General features: G+C 39.6%; 1 protein-coding gene across 1 annotated transcript in view; it reads right to left on the reverse strand.

Moving 5' to 3' along the window:
• Positions 1–12,635, reverse strand: part of LOC112102093 (transducin-like enhancer protein 4) — a 124,238-nt gene extending 111,603 nt beyond the window's left edge. Inside the window, exons 1-5 of the mRNA XM_026652360.2 lie at positions 12,289–12,635; positions 11,319–11,416; positions 10,012–10,075; positions 8,597–8,641; positions 6,667–6,682 (exon numbers count right to left, since the gene is read on the reverse strand). Of these exons, the coding sequence (XP_026508145.1) occupies positions 6,667–6,682; positions 8,597–8,641; positions 10,012–10,075; positions 11,319–11,416; positions 12,289–12,333 (268 nt within the window). The 5' untranslated portion in view covers positions 12,334–12,635. The remainder of the gene's footprint in view (positions 1–6,666; positions 6,683–8,596; positions 8,642–10,011; positions 10,076–11,318; positions 11,417–12,288) is intronic.
• Positions 12,636–22,637: the final 10,002 nt, after the last annotated feature.

Raw genomic sequence — 22,637 nt, forward strand, 5'->3', positions numbered from 1 at the left:
TAAAAGTTAGACAGCTGCTTCTTCTATTTTACTGGAATCCTTCACACAATACTGAAGAACTTACACAGTGTGTGCACGCCACAACTAATTTTAAATAATTTATATTTCAAGAAAATAGGGTTACCATGAAAGTGGCTTTGAATCAGTGCAAAAACAATAAAAAAGTTATTCTGCAAAATGCTTTATTCTTTCAAAATTTAAGTTGTGATGTTTACTTTTTAGTTCATAATAGAGCAGTCAGCCTAATTTTGATAACTGTTTAATGATGTGTTCCATTATTTTTCCAATCAATAGGGTTATGAGGAATAGCCAGTATGGATTTGTCAAGAACAAATCATGCCAAACCAATCTAATGGGGTTATTGGCCTACTGGATGGGGGAAGCAGAAGACGTAATGTACCTTGCTTTAGTAAGGCTTTTGACTCAGTCCCACATGACTTTCTCATATGCAAACTAGGGAAACGTGGTCTAGATTAAATTACTATAAGGAAGGAAGACCATACTCAAAAAACAATCATCAATGTTTCACTGCCAAAAGGGGATGGGGGTCCCACAGTGGTCAGTCCAGGGTACGGTACTATTCAGTATTTTCATTAATGACTTGGATAACGGAGTGAACAGTATGCTTATAAAAGCTGCAGCTAACACCAAGATGGGAGGGGTTGCAAGCATTTTGGAAGCAGGAGGAGAATTAAACATGACCTTGACAAACTGGAGAAATGATCTGAAATCTGTAAGATGAAATTCAATAAAGACAAATGCAAAGTACTACATTTACAAAGGAAAAATCAAATGAACAGCTACAAAATAGGGAACAATGGCTTGGTGCTAATACTGCTGAAAAGGAACTGGGGTTATAATGGGTTACAAATGGAATGACAATGTGATGCAGTTGCAAAAAAAAGCTAATATTCTGGGCTGGAGTATCATATAAAGACATAGGAAGTAATTGTACTGTTTCTCTCGCACTGGTAACGCCTCAGCTGGAGTACTATATCCAATTCTGGGTGCCACACTTTACAAACTATGTGGACAAACTGGAGAGAGTCCAAAGGAGAGCAACAAAAATGATAAAAAGTTTAGAAAACCTGACCTCTGAGGAAAGATTTAAAGGACTAGTCATGTTTAGTCTGGAGAAAGACGACTGAAGGGGGTGTGACCTGATAATAGTCTTCAAATACATGAAGGGCTGTTACAAAATAGACAGGGAATTGACCTCCATGTCCACTGGTGGTAGGACAAGAAATAATGGGCTTAATCTGCCGCAAGGGGAATTTAGGTTAGATATTAGGATTTTTTTTTCTAACTATAAGGGTAGTTAAGCTGTGAAATAGGCTTCCAAGAGAGACTGTAGAATCCCCATCATTGGAGGATTTAAGAACAGGTGCTGGACTTGATGACTTCTTTACGTTCCTTCCAGCACTACATTCCTATGATTCAGTCTCTTCTAAAATAAGATTAGTTGAGGCTCTATTTATTCAGTCACAAAATAAGGTAATTATGCTAGTTAACAAGTATCAGTTATCTTTCTTCTAATCCCCTCACATCCATCACCTCACGGATGAGAGGACTTTCTGGGACCCAATGACAGTAGATGTGCTCAATCTGTGGAATTAACAAAAAAGTGATTTCTGTAATGATCACAATCAGATCATTCACAAACTAGCTCAGAGTGACAATCTACCTGATTCTCAATTATTTTACACAATATTTAAGTATATCCCACCAGCAAGTGAGATACCTAAAACAAAACTAAATCGAGTCTGGGTACTCTGTATCCAGAAACTGAGCATTATATATGCTTTGGTATTTAAGTAAAGAAAAGTCACTAGTTTGTTTTACTCAACCTAGTCAACTGGCACATGTATATACTGAGCAATAAAAGTGTGCTCCTCTTTGTACAAAACAAAAAGGAAAACAAAAATCCCTGCCCTGCGGGGCTTACAATCTTTAAAAAAAAAAAAAAAAAAAAATGGAGATTTTATATATAAACTACACAAAACACAACACAAAGCATCACGTACCCGGAAAGTTTAGCTCAAGTATACAACAAGTTTTAAAGTGTCAGATTTACAGTTGCTTGTGCAACCTTAATTATGCCCCCTTGTGTGTCTACTCTGTGCACTGAATGAGGATCTGAAGATGGATGGTTCTTGCCCTGTGTGGTGCCCCCATGGGAAGTGGACAACCTGGCCCTGCCCAGCTCACACCCACCTTCACTGTTATACCTGCTCTGGAAGCTCCCAGGTGTTCCCTGTAAAGCAGTGATTTTCAACCTGCAGTGGCTGCAGTAAAATGAATCTGGCTGTTTAGAATGTTCATGTTCAGTTCTTAGTTTGGATTCCAACATTTTCCCAGAGACTACAAGCAACACATGTGAAAGGGCAATCTTTAACAGTTTGTAACTCAAATAAAGCTGAATGGAATTGCATACAGCAAAGAAAGCCCTTGGGTAGAGCAGGGCCTCTTCTCCCTGATCAGTTCCTAGTGCCTGCTCCAAACAATAGAGGTGTTAGAGCTTCTCAAAAAAAGATTGCAAGAATCTTTCTATTATAAAAGTGTTAGACAACCTAATGATAGGACTCACTACCAACTTCCCCCTCCCGCTTCCCACCCCACACAAAAAAATGAGGCAGCATTAAAGCAAATCTGCATCCTTCCAAGAGAAAAGAATGCTTTTATGTTTAAGCGCTAGAGTAATGCCTTGCTGACAGTAAAAACAAAACATGTGTCTTAATTTTAAAGTTTGTTCAGCATGTTTTATACTGTTTCCTGTGTCTTAAGCATCTGTCTGAACAGCCAAGATACTTAATTTGTTGTAGTGTTTTTCTTTCCTTATCAATGAAAAGACCATGATGAAACACAAGCGCTTGCCTTAAAACACATGTTCTTCTGGTGTGGCAAAGGGCAAACTTTTCACTAACTAACAGGTTCCCACCAGAGGAGGGTAGTACAACATCTATTTTGTCAAAGGACCTGTTTAAGAAAGATTCCCTACCCACCAACCCCAAGACTTGGCAGATAGGGTGAAGGATTTTTTTGTTTTAATTCCAGAGTATTACAGATTTCTAAACTTCTTATCCAAATAGGTGGGTGAGCTATTTAACTAAACTGGCTTCACTGAGTAGGCTGAATAAACTTAAACTGGGACAGATAAGGTTTGGTTGTCAAACTGATTTGTCAATCCACTTTTTATATTTTGAAACTTTAATGGAAAAGCCACAAGTAGGCTTTTCTCCCTTAACAGCATTGTGCAATGCTGCAATCTTCAAAATTTCACTTCTAATCTCTTATTTTGAAGTTTTCCAGCTCAATTCTGACTACCCACTGCTTGTATCTCTATTAAATCTTTCCTACTGTTTATAATGGAGAGCAAATTTAGCAAGTGTAATTTTAGTTGGTTCTCCAGCTATTCTTCAAATGAAAGACAGTATATATTCAACCACAGGCTAACCTTTTCCTAAGTTTATATATATATATATATATATATATACACACACACACACACACACACACACACACACTAGTCCAATCCCCTGCCTTAAAAATGAACACTTTCCTGTTTGTTTTGTATATATGCTGCATATATACAAAACAATTTTCAGTGATATATACATTTTATGGCCATGAAGATGAAAAAAATAGTCACAACTTAGCCCTAAATTAAACAAATTGATTCCCATCTTTACCCTTTTACCAAAATAATTTGCTAAGGTGCAAGAAGCAAGCAGACTCAAGGCTGGGATGTCATACAAGCCACATATTAACTCAGTTAACAATAAATCTCCTCTTACTCTCCAAGCTCTATACTACTTTCTTAAATAGCTCACTATAAAGCCCCAACCTAATTAAAAACAGCTTTCTCTGCAACAGTGGCCTTGATTTCACTTATTTACACATTAACTGCAGCCTCCGTTTGGCCAATCCAGTCTATTCCCTGTACCACACAGGGCCTTTTATCTGCCCTGGACAGCATTTTCTCCAGCAGATGAAGTAGATGCCGATTGATTTGCTGTCAAGCATGGTAAATTAATAGCAACAAATTGCTGAGGGCCCCATCTCGCTGCTCCACCATGCTTCGGCAGTTTTGCTTTATTTGCTCCATGATGGGCAGCAGTCAGGCCTCTTCAAGTCAATTTCTTCTTAACAACCTGCAATACTTTTCAATGGTGAAAATAGAGCTGTTCCTTGTAAGTCAGAAATCAATATCCTATTGCCCTTAGAAAATGCTAAACAAGCAGTATTGGCAATCCACTTGGTACTAGAGGGTATCAGATATAATGCAAATCCATACTGCTTCCCTTCTCGTAGTTATTACAGTTTGCTAAAAGGTTCCTAATGTCATTTATCATCATTTACCATCGACTACTGCAGCTATGATTATGATATCCCATCAGCTAGTAGAGCCCTTTCATTTCTATTCAATTAATATTTTAGCAGCACTCAAACGGTTGTTGCCCAAGTCTTCTAATAAAATTTACATGGATTGGAGTGAAATTGGGGTGGGCGGGGGGGGGGGGGAAGACTTAAAATCATCATCATCATCAGTTTCATTTACATTTTAATACCCAGCTTCTTGAGAGCTGAACTTTTAAAAAAAAAAAAAAAAATATTGTGATATCACAATTTTTTCCCTGAGAATTCCTTTTAAACAGCAGAAATATAACAAAGAAGGCAACACCTTTTACATTTAATATCTCTAAAAACACTCAAAATGAGATGAGATATTTTTACCCTAGTTAATCTTCCCCATCAGTCCCATTCATAAATGTTTGCTGTCTATAGCTAAATATAGATACTAATTTAAATGATAATCACTAATATTGGATTAAAGCCATCAGAATTCATGTCTGATTACAGCAATTTAAATGAACTCTTGGCCATGTGATTAAAAAACCTTAATTCTAAATATTAGATCAGATGACCAGCAAAAACCAGCACAAAATTAAGAGTCAGGAACAGCACATCAATGGATACCCACAACCACTTCCTTAACTTTTTTAAAGAATTTATGATAAGACAGTTTAGCAAGAAACAGACATTTTCAAGACATACTCCATTTTCCACCTTTATTACTAGGACTTAAGGGTGTAGGGAAGCATTGCTTTATATTACAATCCACAACCCTTTCTAACTTTTCTGCTGTCTTCTAAATTTGTCTGCTCAGCTCTATTGATCCTAGTAGAGATTACCAGAAATTAGGCTACTGTTTTAGTCTTTAATGCCACATGTCACAACCTACCCCACACTTCTCTTAAAATATATATATATAAAAATAAATGACTAATTCTACCAGTCTAATGCTATTTACTCAGTTACCAAAATTTAAATTAATTATGTTCTCAAACATAATTGTTAAAAATTGGCAACATTATGCAGGCTTAATTAAGATTAAATCCAATTTACTAAATGTACTTTAATTGGTACTAATTACATTAGCTTTCCTTTCAGAATGACGAATTCCCCATAGGTTTCACTTTAATAGTCTTCTATCAAAATCAACACAGGATGACTGATGATGAGCATCACAAGAGGGGTGGGAGAAAAAACTATCACTCCCCCATCCCCATCACACATGCACCCACACTGTCACTGCTGTGTGTGTTTATCCTTCTATCAATTTGCTAAGTCAGAGCCATGACTCCATCACAGCTATCATTTTCTGTTCCAATGAAAGATTTCTCCAAAAATAAATACTCTGTGGCTGGGAGCAGCCAAGAAGAACAGAAGCTTTAACAGGAAAATACACAAAGGTTTCAAATATCAGGGCCACCAATTACTAGGGTACTTCCAAGGACTCCAGGGAGTCCTACTCTTGAACCCTCTGAGACGCAAATCTAATAAGTGAATAAGCCTAACCTGATCTTGAGAACTAGGCCCAATTACGCCGCAGGGCAACTTCACTGCATTATTGCCTGCTTTCCATTACAAGGGCATCCAGTGAGTACATCTGGAAAAGAAGCTAAGAGGAACCAAGGCTGTCTGCCTAGGAAAACAAATAAAGACAGATATGCCTCTGTGCTTAAGGGGGGGAAAAAAGAAAGAAAATATAATAAGTAGGTGGTTTGCAGGGCTGTCTGTATTTCATAATGTGATAAACTGCCCTCGGGATTTTTGATATGATTGAATTTAGAAAGCAAAAAAAAAAGGGGGGGGGGGGCGAGTAGAGGGGAATTGCTCAATTTCAACTATGTAGAATTTGAAGATGGGGGAGGAGGAAAGGGAAATTTAAGGTGGACGTCTGCAAGTACTTCACACACACACACACACACACACACACACACACACACACACACACACTATAGGAAAGACTATCGGGGATTACTATGAGAAACTGGGTCTTACTATTACAGTTATAGGGACAGACAGGAAATATTTTGTGGTTGCTACACCAGCAGGAGAAAAGAAGAGAAATGCTGTGACATTAGTTATAAGATTTCATGTTGGAGGACAAAAAAAAAAAAAAAAGCCAGCACAACAACAAAACAGGAGCCATGTAAGACACAGAGATAAGATTTCAGCGCGATAGCGAATAAGTTTCTTAGCTGTAATTCATTTGAGTCACCAGCATTTGATAAAGTATTAAAGTGTTTTGGGTGCAGCATTAACAGCCCAGATCCATAAAAGTATTTAGGCTCCTAGCTTTGTCTGGAGGAGCCTAAATACCTTTGTGAATCTGGGCCTATGTTACTAATCTGAATAAAAATGACAACAATGGAAAAATTTTATTTTAATTAAATTCAGTCCTTAGTAAGCCCCACATTAAATGTATAATTTCTTCAGAATACTGTGAAAGTTCCCAGCACCATAACAGTATCTAGTTTCTGAAATGGAATACACCTCTACCCCGATATAACGCGACCAGATATAACATGAATTCGGATATAACGTGGTAAAACAGCGCTCCGGGGGGGCAGGGCTGCACACTCTGGCAGATGAAAGCAAATTTGATATAACGTGGTAAGATTTTTTGGCTTCTGAGGACAGCGTTATATTGGGGTAGAGGTGTACTTAAAAAAGAATCCAATTTTTTGTTTTTAATTCTATGACTTTATTATTTATTACTGACTTTAGATCTTGGCTGGTTTTGCAAAATGTATATAGGTTTAAGTGCGCACACATTTAAATCCTTTGTATTTCTAGATACTTTGTTGATTTCTCAACAATGTTTGGCTGCAATGGTTATCTTGGAATGCCTGTGGCCAAGTGATTTTGGATTCCTAATTTATTTTTTTAAAATTTTACTCGAAACCACCTAGCTGTGCATTGAGGAGCAGATCCAAAACCTGAGGAAGTCAATGGGAGTCTTTCCACTGATTTAAATGAACTTTGGATAAGGCCCATATAAAAACTTATCACTGTTACCCTGGTCCTCCATATGCCCCCTATTCCTTTCAAGTGTTTGTTACACTCACTTGTTTAGTCTTAAATTAAATTAAATTAGGTCCTGATCCTGCAGAATTACACATGTGCTTAACCTCACTTATATGACCAGTACCACCAAGTTTAACAGGACTACTCACATGTCTAATGTTATATACATGCACATGTCTTTGCAGGACTGGAACCTTGGACTGAGAACCCCTTGAGTCCAGGACTCTCTTTCTTTGTGTTTGTGATGTACAGTGCCTACTATGGTTTGGCCCTGATCATAACTGGTGCCTCGGGATGCTAATGTAAAACAAAAATAAACAGTATTTAACTACTCCACCAGTATCTGACAGCTTCCAACAAGATAAAGAAATCTAATTTCCACAACTCAAAATAAAGTTTAAAATCCCACACTTTGAACATTTTAAAATTGATTCCTTCTCCCATCCATTCAATTCTGTTGCTTACATTATCCAGCAACACTTGCAAATTAATAATAGCAATTCATTTTAGAAAACTTCTGAGTAAACACCAAGCAAGCACTTTTCACTCTAGAAAATGGAAGTCAGATGTTGGTTTCATTCTCTTCCATACAGGGTTGAAGCCCAAACTTAAATGAATTAAAAACAAAAAAGTTTTGGGAACTAATGGACACAATTTCTGTATTAAGGTCCAATTAAGTAGTCTCAAGGGACCAGTACGTGGTTTTGCATCCATTTCTTGTGTCGACCCATTTTAATTTCCTCCCATTCCAGTTTCACTGTTTAAAGATAATGGTCCCTTTTCCATACACAGACTATACTGCCTTTTGCCTTTATACCTAATGTTCAGAATGTAAATTTGGCTCCAAAAAGTATAAATGTGCCTAAAAATCAAAGCTCAGAATTTAGATAGCTCTGATCCTACAAACCATACTCACAAATCCTTACGCATGCACATAATCCCAGCTCACAAAAGTAGTCCCATTTACTACAATAAGACTACGTGAGTATGTGCAACAGAATCAGGCTTCTTATTCATGTGGAAGTAATGCACGATTAGGTACAGACACAATAACCTCTCTAAGTTCTGATACTGAACCCATCAGTGAGGTACCAGAGCGCCACAGTGCACAAAAAATATTCAGCCACTTAAACATGCAATTGAACAAAGTCACAGAACATAGATTCCTACTTAAAAATTAGACTGATGTAACTTTCTCATACAGAGTGAAATGTTTGCATACCTGTTTATGCATCTCTATATTCAACCCATAGGACATCTCGTAATACTAAGAAAAAAGGAAAGATTGATTCTGTTAGACCCTGTAATCATACAACTGCTTCCAATATTCAGTTTGAATGGCAGCTATAACAACATATTATATACCTAAAACAAAACAAAAAAAATTTACCAGTATTTGCAACCTCCCAAAATTAGAATGGGAATTTCCCCAACATCTTATTTTTCCCTCTGCTTTTAGCTCTACATTGCTCCATGTCAAATTTATATGGAATAGACACACACACACACACACACACACACACACAACAACACTAGAAACACCTGACAATCAGAGTCAAAGATGAGAAATGGTGAAAAATATATGGAAAATGCTCTAAATTTTGTACCCTAGTACACATTAAAGATGCAAAAAAATGCCCAAAGTGCTAGAAACCAGACAGGCACATAAATCAGCAACATCGTGCAGCCTATTTATACAATATTTTAAATTAATAACACAAAATGCTAAAATGTAATAAACGGGTTGCAAACCAATAAAATAGCAAGGAAATTCAGAGTTAAAACAGACATTCCATTTTTAATATCTCCTGTTGTGTCTCAGTATCGCGGGGAGCTCAGTACAGCGTGTGATGTCAGTAACATATGTGCTCCAGTACGTAGGCACATCAGGCATGGGAAGGACAAAATGTGAGACTTAACTAAATGGTTGTGCTTTTGGTAAATGTAGGTTTTTAAGGTTATTTACCCCTGTTGTAAATATTTGTGTTATAGGCCAAGTACACATGGAAAACAACTATTCCCTCAGACATACAAGAAAGCAGACAGAAACCGCTCCTTTGCTGTAGTCGTGATCCATCATGGAATTATGTATTTAGAGCCTTCTTTATATGCAAGTTATTTACCCATTCAGACTACAACTATGGGGGAATTTTTTTTTTTTTTTTTTTTTACAGCTCAGATCACTGACAGTATGAACATACAGCTCACGAGCAATATTTTTTCAAAGACCTAAGGCTTCTGAAATTCTTGGTTCTGTCCCTTCATGAAAAATGAAAAAAAAATAAAATAAAAATAAAAAGGATTGACCTAAAAATCACATTATGGACAAATGACAGGAGTGGGAAGTAACAAAACAAAAAAAGCAGCAAAAGGTATGCCTATTAATTCTGGTATGTCTTTAACAGACTAACAGGCTTCCTGTTAGTATTCCCATATGCTTAAATACTGAAAGGCAAATTTGAAGGAGAAACGAATTTCTAAAAGCAGGTTATAAATCCCCTGAAAGTAAGGGTTTATAATGGAAACACTAGTGTAAACTCATCTATAGCAGTGATACTATCATAATCTATATGAATGTATTTCTGTTTTGGTACACAAAACCAAAACACATTTGAATTTGTTATGCAGCTTGCTTACCATAACGTAATGTCGCTGCATCTCTGTCTTCTCACTGGCCAGCTTCTCACATTCTAGCTTTAAACTGTTCAAGACATTTAAAAAACAAACAAACAAACAAACAAACAACATGAGTACTACATAATGCTAGTTTTACATCCTTTTGAACACACATATACTTCCCTTTCCAGTCATCTTCTGCAAAATATAAATAAAAATTTAAGTTCGAGCTATTGTTTGTGGGTGGAGTCTCCTTGTTAGTTTCCCCTTTCAACAACAAGTATTGTGCAAAATCTTCCTCTCATGAGCCAGATGTATATGGTATACAGCAAAAATGTATCTTATGCTGAAAAAAGAAGACTGGTTCATAGAAAATGCTTCTTATGAAGGTCAATATCTATAATATTAAAAATGTAAAAAAAAAAAAAAAAAAAAACACCTACAAACACATAATTTAGTTCCTTTGAGTTTATCATCTTTTTTTAGGGAATTATGTCTTTTCAAGGGAAAAGCGGTGTTTGTTTTTCTGTTGATGAAATTGTAAAGAAAATTTTGCACATCATTCCATTGACATCGTAGTAAACATCAAAACCATCTTTGGCTGTTTTGTTTTTAAAAGTGCACAAAACAATCTTGTGATAAGTCGTTCCTCACTTGAAGAATAAAATGCTCTTCTACCCTAAAAAGCTAATTGACTAGCCCACCAGCTATGCTTCCAGGTTATCAGCACTCAACATTTCAGGGGAAGGCATGAAGGAGCTGGGTCAAGAGAAGAGAATACCATAAGCAACCAAGTCACTTCCCTGGGCTTGACCAACACCCTACCCCCCCCCCCCCAAAACACACCTATTTCCAATATTTGACATTTGATTCTTCCGGCCCCCTGCTTCAAAGTGTTTTCTTAGTCGCTTCATCCTCCCAACTGCAGACCTTTTATTTATGGCTGAGTGTCCAACCTGACAAGTCTCACTCACTTGGAGGGAGACTCCAACATTTTAGATTAATTCTCTGTCAGTTCTTAGGAGTCTCTGACAAAGTATGTTAACAACATATTCAATGAGACATTTGAAATCCCCCTCATTCAAATGGTCACAGTTCCAGACAGCCTCGGTACTACTCGAGAGGTGGAAATGTTGGCTTCCTGACACTGGTCTAGCAGGGCTGGGAACTGGTCTTTCCGCTTGGGAGGAGGTAAAAAACAAACAAACAAACAACCCAACCCACAAGACACCAAAAGCAATCCACACACGTTCACGCCTTTGCAAACAAAACAAAAAAGTGACAAGAGCTAAGCAAACACGAGGATCAGGGAAAGTAAACATCATTACCTGTGGTACTGAGCCTGTAAAAACTGAAACTCCTCCTTAATCCGATCGCAGGATTCGGAAATTGTGAATTTAAAGGGTTGAGCAGGCTGGTGCGGTGCCTAAAAATAATGATCATTATACAAGGTTTTAATTATGCCCCATCTAAGCCAGTCCCAGAGACGCACACACATGCCCAGCCCAGTGTGTTTAAGGGAGCTGGGTCACTCACACAGCAGTAAGGACGAAGGCTGTTAAAACTCACCTACTTTACATACACACGCACACACCAGTGTTTCCTCTTTGAAACATAAAAGTCCCTCACCCTTTACGCACATACACAAGCCCGCTCCAGCCTTGTCCGCACCTTTGCCTCCCTCTATTAGAAGTCTGTAGTCATGTCTGTATCATCTGTCCCCATCCCCACCCACCAACCCTGTAATCAAACTGTCAGGCTCGTGGAGCGGGTGAGGGGGTCTGTGACCCTACTGCTAAACTGGGGTGAATGTGAAGGGAGGGCGGAGGGAAAGAGAGATGAGGCAGAGGAGAGGAAGGGAGGAAATCACAGGTCCCTCCGCGGAGGCTGCTGGAAAAGGAATACACTTTGGGGATAATAAGAATCAGATTAAGAGCTGGCACCCCTCGCTCCCTCCTTCTCTCTTTAGTTTGCCTTTGACTCTTTAAAAGACTGGAGTGATCGCAACTACAAGCAGCAAAATCGTTACACCGGAGAGCCTGAAAAGCCAAAGACAACAATAAGAAAATGGCTACAACTCAATTGTTTCTTCCCCCCGCTCCCCCTTTTTTCGTTTGCTTTCTCCAAGCAGGAGGCAAGCGGACAGCGGGAGAAAGGCTGGTGTGGTGTATTGTGCTGATTGTTCCCAGTTGCAGCCCTCCCCCTCCCCTTTGGGGACCAAGGCTTAGGGGAGGGAGGGGGAACAAACCAAGAGCCACATACAAGTGTCACCCCCCCCCCTGCCTCGTCTCTACTCACCGGGTGTCTGGTTTGAGGATACATCTTGCTCAGATCGCGAATCATCCAAACCGATTTAGTTGGTGCTTTTGGCCAGAGCAGCTTGGTTCATTGGTTTTAATCGCAACAATGCAAAGGAGGAGGAGGAGGAAAGGGCTGCCCGGCGCTAGCGCTCTGAGGAGCGTCTCCGGCTGTCCCCGAACTCCCCCGCCCGCGGGACTCGCGTGAACACACAAGAGGAGGGACGCTCGGCGGCGGCGGCTCTGTCCCCGGCCGAAGGGAACCGCTGCCACATTCCACAGGGGCTGTCACTCGCGAGCGGGCATGGTCGCGGGTGGAACGGCGGCTCCGGCGGTCCCTGTCCCAGCGTTCTGACCTAGAGCTTCCTCACCCGCTACCCCAGCGTCCGGCAGGTCCCTCTTCCAATGTCTCAGCGCTCGGGGGCCGCCGCCTCCGCCAGCGCTCGGCAGGTCCCTCTCCTAGCGCCCCACCGTTCCAAGGGGGTTTCTCCTCCCCCGCGAGCCGAGCCAGCCCCGTTAGACGGCGAGGAACGGAAGAAGACAAACTCCACTCGCCCCAGCTTCCGAATCCCGCCCCCCACGATACCCCTCTCGCAGCGTCTCCCGGCTGCAAACTTTTATGGGTCTCAATTGTTATCCCGTCCAAAAAAAAAAAAAAAAGACACCCTCCTTTCCTTTGTCGGGAGAGAAAAACTCCTGGTTGGAAAAAGCTGTTGCTGGTTTTGCTCCTGGCTTTTTCTCCGCCTTGCGCAGAGTCGCTGCTTTTCAAAGGTTCAAGTGCAGTAACCTTTTGTTGTGATGTTTCTCCTCTTTCCCATTCACCAGATCGCAGCCCGCCCTCCCCCTTTTTCCAGCACGGCAGGGGGAAGAAACGCGCTCTTGTTCGCTGGTCTTTGCTGTTTCCCTCCTCGCCTCGCAAACTCTTGCAAGTAGCAGCCCCAGAACAGGATCGCCAAAGCCAGCAGCGGCAGCCGCCTCACCAACGCCGCTCCGAGCAGCTCTAACAACAAGCTCTGGCGAGGTGACTTCTTTGACCAAATTTAGCAGCAGCAAATCATTAACATTCTGATACATATTCACAGCAATCGAAAGACAAGGGGGCCGCGGGGCATCCTGGGAGCTGTAGTTTCAGCTGGCTGGCTTCCCTCCGCCTACCTTGCAAATTGCAGTCAAAAAGACTGCAGCGACCATCAGGCAAAGCGAGCCCTCCTTCCCCGCCCCCTCCACGGAGCTACCCCTCCTCCTGCTCCGCCCATGAAGGGCGTCGCCGACGACCAATCAGCAGCGGCTACACATTAATCGCCGTTCTGTATTAATGCCCATCATTTCGCTGCTGACAAATGGGCGTGCGGGTCTGAGGAGGGGGTGCGGCTCAGGACTGAGTCCCCACGTGGGGGCCAGACGTCTCTCCGCGTGGCAGCCAATCATGCTGCTCTATCCGATGGGCCACACCCCCATTTCCTCGCTCCTTCCCCCTGCCCGAGGTGGAGCTTTGAGATCGCTGACGTTTCTTAGCGCCGGCGTTCGAACAGGGGAAACATTTGTTCAGCTGTCAATCAAAGTAACGTGGGGCGGCTGGGGCTGCTGCTGCTGTATCTTGTGTGCTGGGTGGTGGCAGGAGAGGTTTGGACGGGGAAAGGGATGCGCTCAGCCTCTGTGCCCCCCCCCCGTGCCACTCACTGCTGCTATATCACCCGCACCAGGAGGAATGCGGACTAATTAGGGGCCAATGTCTCCTTAAAGAGACAAGCTCGGCCTTGTGTAACGTGCAGGGACCCCTGGTGAAACAAGAGAGGGAGGATCGCGCTGATCCCACTTCTTTCAGCTCACATCAATTTTACGCGCCACTGGAGCTGGCGTAATTTTCATGTGAACGGGACTGACTCGCTGCCCTGTTTGGAGCGAGAGACGCGAGCGCTCGGGGAGCGGGGACAGCAAGGCGATCTGTTAATTTCAGGGTTCCAGGGGGTTTTCCCCCTTCCGAGGGATCCAACAAGATTCCCTCCCCCGAATGACTAAATGATTCGAATAGGCACAGCCCCCGCTATCGTAAAGATTGCATGTAAAACCTGCCTGGTTTGGAATGATGCCGCTGGCAAGCAGACTGCGAAGGGGGGACTCTTTCCTGTCTCGGCCATTGGAGAGAAGCAATTTTAAAACTATTCGAGTTTTCTTAAGTTTCTTTGTCCAGCGGAAATAGGAGAGAGTTGATAGCAGATTTGTTTGGCTTTAGCTGCTACAGTCCATGAAGCTATTAGGGACACTGACCTCGCAGTTATTACTCATGCAGTGGGGAAAATGGCAGAGGCCTCGAAGTCCACCATCACCCTGTGCGAAAAGAAGCATCTTCCATTGACTACACAGAGTTCTACAGTACTTCACATCTGGATTCTACTTACATCTCTGCCTCTTTGTTGCTACTCTGTCCAGCGCAATAACCTAACACTGTTCAGTGCATAGGGTGAAGACTGAAGTAGGCACTAGCTTCACACAAAACAACATTGCAGCAGAGAGGATAATGGGCCACGGTGGCAGGAACTGCATAGGTAGATTAGATACCATGTGTGCAGTGTTGTCATAGCCCTGTGCGTCCCAGGATATTAGAGAGACCAGGTGGGTGAGATAGTATCTTTTATTGGATCAACTTCTGTTGGTAAGAGAAACTTTTGAGCACAACAGAGCTCTTCTTCTGCTCCCAGCACCAGAATTTGGTCCAATAAAAGATACTACCTCATCCTCCTTATCTCTCTAGATAGGTACTAGCCATACACACACTGTACAGCTCATGGGGGGCCCTATTTGTCATCAACTGCACACTCCACAGCTTCATCATTGTAGATTTATGCTTGTCATTACAAGGAAATTCAACCACTTTTCTTCAACTATTGGAAGGATCTTGCTACCAAAAATGTACTAAGCAGTAAAATAAATGGTTGCAACATCTTTTATCCTGGGGAAAAGAAATACATGTGTGTTCTGACCATGTGTTACTTCTATAATGCCTCATTTGCTTCTATGTTTTATTTTCAAAAATAATGTTTATTTGGTGTTGCTTTTACAGATGCAAACATGGTTCTGGCATAGTACTGTAGAATGCCTGTTGCGTTTGACCCGAAGAGTGATGTGATGGTACAGAGAGACCCATGGATGTAGACTGACCAACATACGATGGAAGATTCCAGATGTTCATAATTGGGTGTCAGGAACCCATTGGGAAGCTGATTCTTTCCATTAGCAACTATAACCGTATGCATTTGAGTTTGGTTTTCTTTTTTTTACAGGTATTCTAAAGAAACAACCCAAAACACTACATCTTAGGAAAGTAGTATTACAGCATTTTGCACCATAACCACAGCATACATTTGTATTTTTATATGGGTTGGTTTATCTCAGTCTCTCTTTAGTATTGAAGTAATGTGTCAATTGTTCAAAGTTCTCTTTGATAAGCCTCATTTTAGACCCTTGTCCTATACTTTTGTTGCTGTAAATTATTTACATCAGGAATGCTATGCCACTGAAACAGGTTATAAAACAAATACTTATTGAGGTCAAAGAAGGCAATCCCACATCATTTAAAGTTTCCTACACTGTTATTTTTCTTCTGTACCTAATTACATGGTGTCCCACAATTGGGCTCTGGCAGGTTGAGACATATGTTAGTCTCATATATGTGCAACATAATTAAGGATTTGTTTCTGCAAGACTTCCTTATGTGAGTAATCCTTATTCATAAAAATAGTTCCATTGAAAGGAGGCTATTTTGGGCTACTCACATGAGTAAAGGGTACAGGTTCAGATTGTTACACTGCCTACTTTAAGGACCCATTAACAATAATTTGTCAGGAATTTTTACATTGTCGTCAAATCGGAGCAGGACTACAATTTACTGAAGGCCCAATTTGTAAAGGTATTTAAGTGCCCAAAGATGCCAATAAGCACCTAGTGGCTCCTAGGTGCCTTTAAAAATCCTACTAGGTGCCTAAATACTGTCAGAAATCCGGCCCTGAGTGCATCCTGCTAGTTGCTCAGCACCTTTCATTCCCATTTAAGTTAGGAGGCAATCATGTAGCAGGATCAAATCCTCTAAAACAAGGATACATGGACGTCAATCCCACAAAAACTTACACGTTTGCTTACCTTTAGTCACATGAGACGTTACACATGCATGTAAGTATTGCTGGAACAGACCGCAAAGAGATTTATGGGCCTGATTGAGCAAAATTCTGAACCTGGTAGTTAAGGAGTGTCCTCATCCTCCAATTTCTAGGATTAGACACTAAATCTGGAAAGGGGCTACTACAAATGTTATAAAATGAACACCAAATAGAAGAAATTAAAATCTGAAATGAACACCAGTTTTGTTCTGTTTTTTAAAAAATCCTCCATTTAATCTGACATCAGGTGTAGTGCTTGAAACATTGTAGTGTGATTTGAAACATTAAACTCCTTAGAAGGGCAGATGCACAGGTCCCTGTGATCGAAACAGGCAGAGTATTTCACCAAAAATGATAATGATGGTTGGCCAGCTTCTGTTCATATAACATATTCACCATTTGTTTTCAGTGGGGTTGTACAAGTGGAAATCGGGCAGAATTTAGTTTGTTGTGTTTAAAGTGTACTATGATCCTGATTCCACAAAAGCTCATGTGCATGATTAATTTAATGGGACCACTGACAATGTATAAAGTAAAGTCTGTGCATAAGTTTTTGAAGGATCAGAGCCTAATTTTTCAACACATTGACAAAAATCTATGAAATTCGAAACTGATAGTGCATCATAACTTGCCATTTTAAAATGATGTAAATTACGATCAGAATGGCAGTGTCACTTTGATTTTTCCAGCTTTTGTCAATTCTGACAACCCTGATGGGTCTTTAAATATAGATTTTTTTAAGTTTAAAATTCCTTGTTTTTTCTTCTTTTATGTAAAATCTTTTATAGTAGGTTGTATAACTTGTATTATTTTCCAGAGAGTAGAGAAGGTAGTTTTTAAATATATTATATATATTGCTAAAGAAAGATTTTTCAAAAGATTGCAAAAACTATTTAGATGGTTTTATATGTACCGGGAGTTTTGATTGCCAGTGCAAAATCCTTATGAATTGTCATGCATGAACCAGCATTTGTTGTTTAATATCTCAGTCATTTGCATTGTTTTGTTTAAAATTCCAAGAATAGTTGGATCATATTATGAACTGATCATTTGATTTCAGTCATTTACGTGTCCTATGAGTTCTGAACTGGTCAATTTACACTTACATTTTAAAATGAACAAAACAATTTGTATATTTTTAAAATTATAACTAATATAAAAAATCGCTTTCAGGCTAGGATTTTGTAGCCTAATTTTAGCCTTTGTTGAACTTTTCTAGCTGAGTTAAAAATTTAACAATATGGGTTTATCAGTGCCAAAGGACCCTTAATTATGGGCCCAATCCTGAAGCTATTTTATAAGTAAATCCATGGACTGCATGTGAGTAATGACTGCAGCTCAGATCCTGTGGCATCATGTTCCGTGCTGCTTTAATACCATTTATTTTGTTGGCTATGTATCTCTTTCTCTCTCTCTCTCACTCACACATACACAAAACTGTTTGATAAATCAATTAGTGACAAAGGCCTTCTGGTAAATCTTGTATTAGTCCACACATTTAAATACACCGTGTAACAATTTTATAAAAATAAACCCAATGAGGTTTGCAATTGAATTGGCACCAGGTCCAGAATGTTAAAAAATTTAACTTATAGTAAGTGAGGGTTTTTTTTCCTAATAGAATTTAGCAGCATGACACCCCAGTTCTTGGTTTTTTTTTTTACAAGTAGTACGAAATGACCCTATATCAGCAAGTTTTGAAAAGCTTCATGCCTATAGCATGAAATTAATTGTCAGTGATTGTGGAGATACACTGTAGTTAGTTAGCAAGCCAAGGGAATTTACAATACTTGATAGTGTTGTGAATAATGTGATGATTCATGTGTTAACGATTTATAGGGTAACTAGTCCAGAAAACACAAATCTTTGCAAGGGAGTCTAAATGTTACAAAACTCATTCTAAATAAGTTTTTTAATTATCCTTTAGTTTTAACCTTGCTATATTCTATTTTTGTTTGAGACTCCCATATGTGTAAACATTTTAGATTAATTGTCTTATTCTGTTCAATTCTCCAGATGCACTGGCACTTCATTCTGTATGATGTAAAGCTTCAGTCTTTGCAAACAATACACTTCTGCATTTGAAGTTTATCTACAAATCATTTGCTGTCATGGTCTTGAAATTTCCCTACTTAGGTAGGAAAACGCCCATTGAAGTCAACGGGAATTTTCCTTGCAGAGGGAATCCAGTCTAGAGCTAATTTTGCATAAGTATAACCAGACAGATTTTGCAAAAACATATTTTGCCGAATACCTTTGACAAATATTTGAAATCATTAAAGTGATTTTTCTCCCATGAACATGATATGATGCCTTCTTTACTTCAGATGTTTGCGCTACAGTAAGGCTGCAGCTACTGTATATTTTTGGAGGGCATAGCTCTCAGGTGAAATTTACTCCTCTGCAGAGGGCAAGCACAAGGTCTGTGCCTCACTTAAGTCCCACTTGAGGTTTCAAAACAGGGCTTAAGATATGAAAGATGCATAGGCCTTGCCATGGACTTCCATGGGGGAGTGGGGAAGGTTATCTCACCTTTAGGGCCCTCCTACAGTATTACAGTTGTACTAGGAGATCCAGTTATCATGCTGTTGCTCCCTGACTTGGTTATAGAATGGTTTCAATCTGTAGTGTAAATGGGACTTTGACCCCATTACATGACCAGGCAAGGCTGGACATGACCAAAGGTTTTAGCCTAGTTAGAGAATTTTTCACTTGACCAGAGCTCGGAGAGCCGGGAAGCGATTGTTAGAACCAATCTACACTACATATTGCAATCATGATGGAAGCAGATTAGGGAACAATTCAACCTCAGTAGCTTATGTCTATCAATTCAGTTAAAGTGCTGGGGCCAAATTTACTTTCATTGTCTAAGAAACTGATCACACAGGAATATGACTGTTTTACAAGAACTAGATTTAGGGCATAGTTAAGGCTCTGAAAGCCAGAGTCACACTGACATGGTTCTGCTTCCAACGAATTCTGCCTGAGCGTAGGAAGGGCAAGGACAATGCATCCTAAGAGAAATGATTTAGAAGATATGTAACTTGGACTCTGACCCAGCACTGGCATCTTGGTACTTGCCACAGCTTTGTTCCTCACCCAATCTCTAAATGTTCAATACCATTGACAATGCTAAGGAGTGCTTGCTGTAGCATTATAAGATAAAGGAAAGGAGCTTTCTGTGCCCTCTTGCTAGATAAGGTCCAATCCAACTCCCCCTGAAGTCAATGAATGCCTTTCCAGCCCCTACTGCACCCATAACAAAGCAATTATTATTTAGCCCTTGTTATTGATCAGTTACTGTCTCAGCCTAACAGACGTAACTAGTAATATAATACTTCGCGAATGAAATCTTGATTTAATCACATGCTTTCACAGATTCCCACCATTTTCCTAAATGTTTTGGGGACATCAAAAAAAAAAAAAAAAGTCAGTGAAAGAGAGGTTCAGATAATCTATGGTGTGATTGGCTGTAAGAATTTCATAACCAATATTGAGATAAAAGAAAATGTTGCTTAAATAGTTTTTTTTTAAATATGATTTAGATAATTCATAACATCAAAATTATTTAAATTAAAACAATTTCTTTTGTCATATGAGAGGTCACTGAAGTTTATAAGTTCAAGGTACTTTAAGTGTGCAGAAGGAAAGTTACACCAAAGGTAAGAGGTGTAAATTAAGAAAAATAATTCAATATAAATAGATTTCCTCAGTTTAATGTTGGCTCTTTACATTGGCACAAGTGGGTAAAATAAGGAAAAACAACAAGTATTATCTCGGGCAACAAATTAAAAAAACATGGACATCGTTTTGGGAGCATGAACAAGAGTTTGAACTTCTCTTTCACACGGTGCATGCTGCAAATTTCCTGGTTTCTCTTAAAAGGTAAAGGCATCAATTCTCTTTAATCTTCAATTACATATTAAAGTTGACCTGCATGCTATAATTGTACTGCAAACTCAGCAAATATAGCAGTTAGAGGAATAAGAAGTTCAGATACTGTATATAGTTGCAGTGTGGAATAGTTTTATTTTGCTTATTCTTGCCTTAGGAGTGAGAATCATGAACAAGAAAATATACATGCCTCTTTTTTATGGAGAGAAATATATTCTTTAAAAGAGTTTATATACAAAGCAGAGACTCATTGTTGAGTTGCATATTTACTCTAGTAAGCGGGGGAGGGAGGGATTCTAATTCTTCAACACTGTTTTTGTCTGATGAACAACCAAACATCTTATTCTGTAAACACACTTTTAATTCCCCAACAATGGGAAGAATAATCACTCTCTAGTTATTATTTATCAATAAATTTAAATGGGGGAAAGCTTTCTAGATAAATATCTCAGCTATTCTGTTAACTTTCTGCTGTCTTAATAGCATCAGGACAGATTTTAGTTATTAGTATATTTTAACACTAAAAAGCCCCCCTCCCCCAAAGTCTTAGAACAGTAACCATTGTTTGGGGACTACCAAATTCATTAAAATATGTCTTACACTACAGCTTTCTGTACATCTGAAGGTGGTAAAACAGGTCAATGTGCTAGATCAACAGTCATGTGAAAACAGTGCTTGGCGTATGTGGGGAGATTGTGGAGGCACTGGTGGCTTTATGCCACGTTTCTGTTCTTCCTGTTCCCATGATTCTGGAGGCTGATGAAGATTGAACCAGTCCCTGGCACAAGTACAGTGTTGTGCTCCAATCCTGCTCTTTCTTTTCCTGACACACTCTTACCTCACACTCCAGAACAGCCCTTATGCTGAAGAGGGGGCCAGAAGCACTTTAGACTATGTCAGCAGTATGCTATCTGTAGATTCTGTGAATTCTCATTGACTAAAGGACATTTTAAGTTCCCTTTGCACCAGAGCAGGACAAAGGGGACTTATGAAAGGCTGAGGATTGGGCCCAAATTCTAGATATAATTTACAGAAAGGGATAAATCCCGATCCCATGGAAATCAATGGTAAACTGTACTATTGACTTCAATGGGATTAGATTATGGAACTTTACGAACAACTAAATTTAAAGAGAGGGAGGAAGAGGAAATACATTGTTATCTGAAAAGATCCTTGACACATATTAGGTTGTATAGTATGCAATGATCCCTAGCCTACATACAGTACTTTTATCAACAGCTCTCACTGACATACACCTTTCTCAAAGGTAAACAATGTAATGTTGCTACTGATAACTAATCCTTTTGGTGACATAACTGCATAAGTATCTGAAAGGTTTATTTAAGAAAAAGAAATCAAAGTTTACATGAAATCCAGATGATTTTGCTCTCAATTTACTCCCGGTGTAAATCTGAAGTAACTCCACTGACTTTAATAGTGTTACTTTGGAATTACACTAGTGTAAATAAGAACAGAATGTGGCCCAAACTGTCCGGGTAGTTGGGAAATAAACATGAGGGAATCTAAGTGTTTGTTTTCAAAACCCTTGACAAAGGGATTGGATTGGATCTGAGAGGGCTGAAAACAAAACAAGGGGTAGTTTACTAAACAAACCTTCCTTCTGCTGGTAACAACTGAAACAGTGCCTGCCCTATCAGAGTCCCTATCAGGAAGGGGAGGGATAGAGGAAAACATAAGATCATCAATGAAATAGAATCCTTTAACAACAGTCACTTCCTGGAGTCAAAACCAGGCTAGCATTTGGCTTGTTCCACTGAAAATTACTGGTCTGGAGCCAAACAAGGAAAAAGTAATTGATAATGTAGTTTTTCAGAACCCACCCATCCATCAAATGTGTCACTCCTCCATAATACTTTATTTCCCTTTTGAATAAAGATCTTTAAAATTCATTGTGTGCACTTAAAAACAAAGTGTCCTTGTGCTGGTTTATAATGATTCTCTTTTAGTTTGGGTTTGTTTTGTTATTTAATTACATTCCCTTCTATCTTGCATTTTTGTCTGGATAGTTGCTGGAAATTTCTGCTGTTCTTAAACAAAGAATCTTTGTGCTGTATCAGCTTGCATTTTCCTTGGATTGTGTTGTGCTGGTGTCTTTTCACTGACTTCAGCACTGGAGTATTGTAGCCATAGCTTCAATAAGTAGACTGTAACAAACAGATTCATTGGCCCTTTCTCTATTCTGCATCTTATTAACTGATCTGTGGGAAAAGCTCTTTAGGTTGGTAAGGCATACGAGCTATTACAAACAATAAATTAACCTTAACTGGAGAAAGCTTTAAGA

The sequence above is a fragment of the Terrapene carolina genome, unplaced genomic scaffold (genome assembly GCF_002925995.2).
Source record: "Terrapene carolina triunguis isolate 2854851 unplaced genomic scaffold, T_m_triunguis-2.0 Scaffold113, whole genome shotgun sequence".
Classification (NCBI taxonomy): Eukaryota; Metazoa; Chordata; order Testudines; family Emydidae; genus Terrapene; species Terrapene triunguis.